General features: G+C 31.4%; 1 protein-coding gene and 2 long non-coding RNA genes across 3 annotated transcripts in view; 2 read left to right on the top strand and 1 right to left on the bottom strand.

Moving 5' to 3' along the window:
- On the top strand, positions 450–1,548 carry LOC110265534. Its single transcript, XR_002351685.1, has 3 exons — positions 450–738; positions 1,071–1,130; positions 1,470–1,548. It is a non-coding gene; the product is annotated as an uncharacterized LOC110265534 (long non-coding RNA).
- Positions 2,095–2,442, top strand: LOC110265535. Its single transcript, XR_002351686.1, has 2 exons — positions 2,095–2,210; positions 2,341–2,442. It is a non-coding gene; the product is annotated as an uncharacterized LOC110265535 (long non-coding RNA).
- Positions 3,694–4,829, bottom strand: part of LOC107614150 (terpene synthase 10) — a 4,847-nt gene continuing 3,711 nt past the window's right edge. The window contains exons 5-7 of the mRNA XM_016316378.2: positions 4,640–4,778; positions 4,245–4,493; positions 3,694–4,136 (exon numbers count right to left, since the gene is read on the bottom strand). Coding sequence (XP_016171864.1) covers positions 3,828–4,136; positions 4,245–4,493; positions 4,640–4,778 — 697 coding nt within the window. The 3' untranslated portion in view covers positions 3,694–3,827. The remainder of the gene's footprint in view (positions 4,137–4,244; positions 4,494–4,639; positions 4,779–4,829) is intronic.

The following is a 4,829-nucleotide window of genomic DNA, read 5'->3' as shown; positions in this document are numbered from 1 at the left end:
AGAGAGGAGATGCGATGAGAAGAGGAGGAGAAGGTCATTTCGGTCGGCACCGAAGCCTCCGACGCTGCCGCTACCACCGTAGACGTCATCTCAGTTGCGAAGAAGAGGAGGAGGGGCGCTATTTATACCATCGTCACTATTCCGCGTGGTCACTGTCGAGAAGTAGAACAAAACAGAGAGAGACGCGAAGGAGGATGATGGAGACCACCACCGCTGCTATTGCCGTCGCTGGGCTCGTCGGAAGCCACCATGACCACCACTGATCTCTACACTGCTGTTAGAGTCAGTGATGGAGGTATCTTTGCTGCCTCTATTTTGGTTTAGGTTCTTCGCTTCCTTAAACTTGTTCTACTTCCACTTTTACTCTACTATTATCCTATTTTCTGCTACAATTAGGTTGAATATTGATGCTAGTGTTGCCGTGGGATTGTTGAAGGTACTCGTCTGATCTTTCCCTTAGGTTTGGTCCATTTACACGTTCTGTTTTGTCACTGCTACGGTTACCATGTTCTGGTTTTAATTTAATTTTAGTCCTTGCTTTGAATTTCAGCATATTGTTGATATTGGCAAAATTTTGCCATTGTTTATGGAGCTTCAAACTTTAGGTGACAGGACGTGAAGAACCATGCTCTGTAAAGTGTCTTGTTTTCAATGTTGCAGGTCTCATTTAATTTGAGTTAAACCGTTTGGTTACATTTACAGAAACTAAAAAGGATGGATCCTATAGATGTTAAGACGGTATGTTTGCCTGTGTTCTTACTGTCCAATGAATCATTTCTTTTGATACTCCATTTCCATTTGCAGGTCTCATTTACAGAAACAAAAAAGGATGGATCCTATAGATGTTGAGACGATATGTTTGCCTGTGTTCTTACTGTCCAATGAATCATTTTTTTTGACAGTCCATTTCCATTTGCTTCAAACAAATAATTCCTACTCCTTAAATGGAGTTAAGATATTGAAACTTTATTTCTACAAAGGCTTTGAAATATTAACTTTGGACTGATATTAGAAATATGAAGTTATAAATTTATGTTAGAGAAGTACTTACCAAATCATACTCTATTTAGGTGCTACTGCTGATGAGAAATCTGTCTATCAATTTAAGGAGCCCAAATTTTGAGGATCATGTAAGTATTTGTGTCATTGATCTTTATATTGCTATAACTAAATATGTAATGATGAGCATAATATTTTCTGCTTGAGGCTCAACCCACTGTTATATTTCGGCATCTAAGTGCTTGATCTTTATAATGAATCTATTTCCTGAGGATACATAGCTTGAAGTGGCATGCTGATGTTCCTCATTTATTTGAAACTGTCTATATCGTGCCACATTCCTACAAAAGCATCACATACATATTGAAATTCTCATCTCTGTAGAAACTTGAACGACTATTATGGTCGACATTAAATTGCATGCTCAAGGATAGAAGGAATGATAATGAGATTCATATATATTCATGCAGAGAAGGTTGCTTGCCTCATATGAGGTGGAACTCGAAACAAAAAGCTACATTAATGCAGATAGACCTATGACTGGTGGGCAGTTGAAGACAGCTACTTAGATGCGGCGGAGGCAGAAAATGACTTCATTTTTCACAAATTAGATGTTGTCATTGATTAGGATTTTGGGTGATGCGATGAAGATGCCACGGAAGGGCAGGTCTTGGTTCTATATATTTTGGAAAAAGAAGTTCTAAGAACATTTTCTTTGTGCAGGTCTTGGTTTCTGTCTCAGAAACTGCTCCCATCATTTTATACATTAGAGATATTGAGAGACTTGTTCTACAATCACCAAGGTTATACAACTTGATACATAATGCTTCACTGCTTTTGAGAATTAGTAGACATTTATCCTTTTCTGTGCTCTTATTAACAAAGAATCAGTTATAATTAGTGTTATATCTTGTTTCTACTTTTTATTTTGGTTTTGTATATCTTTTTTTTTTATATTTTGTTTCTTATGTTAAACAGTGACAAGTGATTCTTGTAAAAATATTCTATCATAATCTGAAAATAGTTAGTATAAATGATCATAATTATTATGATTATTTAAGTTAATTGTGTGAGAATATACAGATTTTTTTTAATAAATTATTTTGTCAAGGTCTAAACTCTACTCTTCAATTGTTACCTCGATAGGTGGAAGCTATCAAAAGGATTGCTGAGTATGTTGCTCAACTAAAAAAGAGTTGGGAAAGGATATGGTAAAAATTTTAGAGTTTGTATTCATTGTTGAATAATACGAGTATAGCTTTTTGTTTTTTCTGTGTATTTTTAAAGGAAAAACAAATCTTGTTTCTTAAACTAGTGTTTTTTGGTTGGTGGTCTTTTCAGATGTGGCACTTATTAGAAGCTTCTCCATGAGAAAGGAGCTGTATGAACATGATGGAGTTTGTAATTTGTAGTTTATATTTTGGAGATTTATAATTTCTTGTTTTTCTTATCCTGTGTATCTATCTAGTTCATTAGGGTTCTTCAATGTGTCTTGTTAATTTGTACTTTAAAGTTTATTTGTTGAAGATTTATAAAACAATCTTAGTTAAATGAAAGATATTTGAACTATCTATGTTATTATATATTATATAAATGTTGACTTGTTGAGTAAATTAATTAATATACTAATTAATTAAAAAATAATATAATTTGGTAAATTATGTGTGTAATTTGTATTAAAAAATTATTACAAAATAAATAGTATTTTGTAACTAAAGAAAAAAAATGTTACAAAATCAAGTTATATTTTGTAACAAAATTTTATGATAGGAAAAAATATATTGTCACCAAAAATACTTTGAAGATCAAAATTTGTTATCAATTTTGTAGCAACTTTTGTTTTTTTGTATCAGAAAAATTTGTTACAAAATATTACTTTGAATTATAATAGTTCCATTTTTTGTTACAAAAACTTTTTGTAACGGAACATACTACAACGGTCCCTTTTTTTGTTACAAAATCTTTTTGTTTCAAAATTTCGATTTTTTGTAATAATTTTTTTTTGTTATAAATACTGCATTTTCTTGTAGTGAACATTGTGTAATTAAGGATCGGTTACAGATATAGGTTATAAATATTAGTCAATTTTAAGCAATAGGGGTTGGAACTTTTCTTCAAAAATATACTCAAGCACACTCACATCCCCAGCGAATTCCTGAGTCTGCATTCGAGTTTAATTTCTGTAGGATTCTTTTCATTGTCTTTAAATTTCCATTTATACTTTCTGTAAAACTTTACTTTTCTTGTCCAATTTATTTTTCAAGCAATGTTTAATTTTTTTGTCCAATTTACATTTCAGCACCTTTAATTTTTATGTCAAAAGTCCTTTAATTCAATCGAAGACATTTTACTGCTTTGTTTAAATTCAATGCAAAACATTTCGATTTCAGTCAATTTACTTTTTGAATTTTTTCTTTTACACTTTTTGTATCTTTTTGACATTTTCAAAACTTATTTTCTGTCTTAATACTCGTCTAATTCGAGAACCTTTGATATACTTATAGAACTGGTACCTACAAAAGAGGAGTAGGTTTCGCTCTCAGACCATTAGAATTGAACCACCGTCGATTTGCTAAAAATCGATAATGAATAATGTTATATATGCATATCCGGAGAGAGTATCATCAATCAACCCAATAATAATTCTATACGAAGGCAAATATCTCTTTAATGATAATGATTTAATCATGTTTTAAAATTACAATAAATTTAAATTATTGACATCTTATAATTTTTTCGACAACGAAAACTTCCTAATAATTCCAAAGAGAGTTCAAGTCCTTCAATAATAAGGTACATTATCTTATGGTTATTTGTAATTAATTAATTCATAACACCTCTGATCTTTGTATCAGTAATGGATGAAAGATTAAGGATGATATACGATTCTTGATTTGAGGATCTTGAATGGTATGACCATCTCTATCATGATACATGCACATTGACATTCTTGCAAGGTTTACTGCAATTTCAATAAACATTGGAGGCAAAGAAGAATTATGAGCTTCCTTATTCATCTTCTTCCATGTTGTGTTTAACATTGATTTGATATGCTCTTGAGCATTAGTCTCAGAAGCTTCATTTTCATTCATGTAGCATTGAATCGATTTTGGAACATCACCAAATTCACTCTCCCGCTAAAAATGATAAATGAAAAAGAAATAATAATAAAGGTGAGATAAATGTTGAACGTATATAAGAGAATTTAATTTTGGAAACAACACAAAGGAAATTTTGAAAGGTACCTTATGTGTTCTAAGGTCATTAATGAGACGTGTAATTGTTGCCGAAAATCGAATTATGTCACAATATTCTTCTAAGTAACCCAATTCATTTTTTTGGAATGAATATGGAATTGCAAAATAAGAATGAGTAAGCATAAGAGGAATGGCAATGGATATCCATGCATTTTCAACGTACTCTTCAAGACTTGGCTTATATCCACTGTAATACCATTTTGCCTCGGTAAAGTATGCTTTACAAAGATCTGACCACTGAAATTTTTACCAAAAACATAAGTTCATCATATAATACGATTCTTGAGAAGGAAGTTAGAATATTGTATGCATTTTAAAATTCATAACGCACAATGAAAAATTACGATTATTAAAAGTATAGTAAAAACTAAACAATTTCTTACCACTTTCTTTAGATATGGAGTGATATTGTTGCCGTTAATTTTCAAGAACTCAAAAGCTAATTCATCGACGAAATCATGGATAGCATAGAAGCATATTTTCAGGTAGTCCGGAAGGTTATCAATGGTATTTAGATCCCATCTACAGTCAACAATAAAAATATTAAAATTATTTTAAATTATTTTGTTGGTT

Source organism: Arachis ipaensis, chromosome B08, assembly GCF_000816755.2.
Source record: "Arachis ipaensis cultivar K30076 chromosome B08, Araip1.1, whole genome shotgun sequence".
NCBI classification, from domain to species: domain Eukaryota; kingdom Viridiplantae; phylum Streptophyta; class Magnoliopsida; order Fabales; family Fabaceae; genus Arachis; species Arachis ipaensis.
Note: the sequence above shows the minus strand (reverse complement) of the source record. Positions and strands in the feature narration are given on the sequence as shown.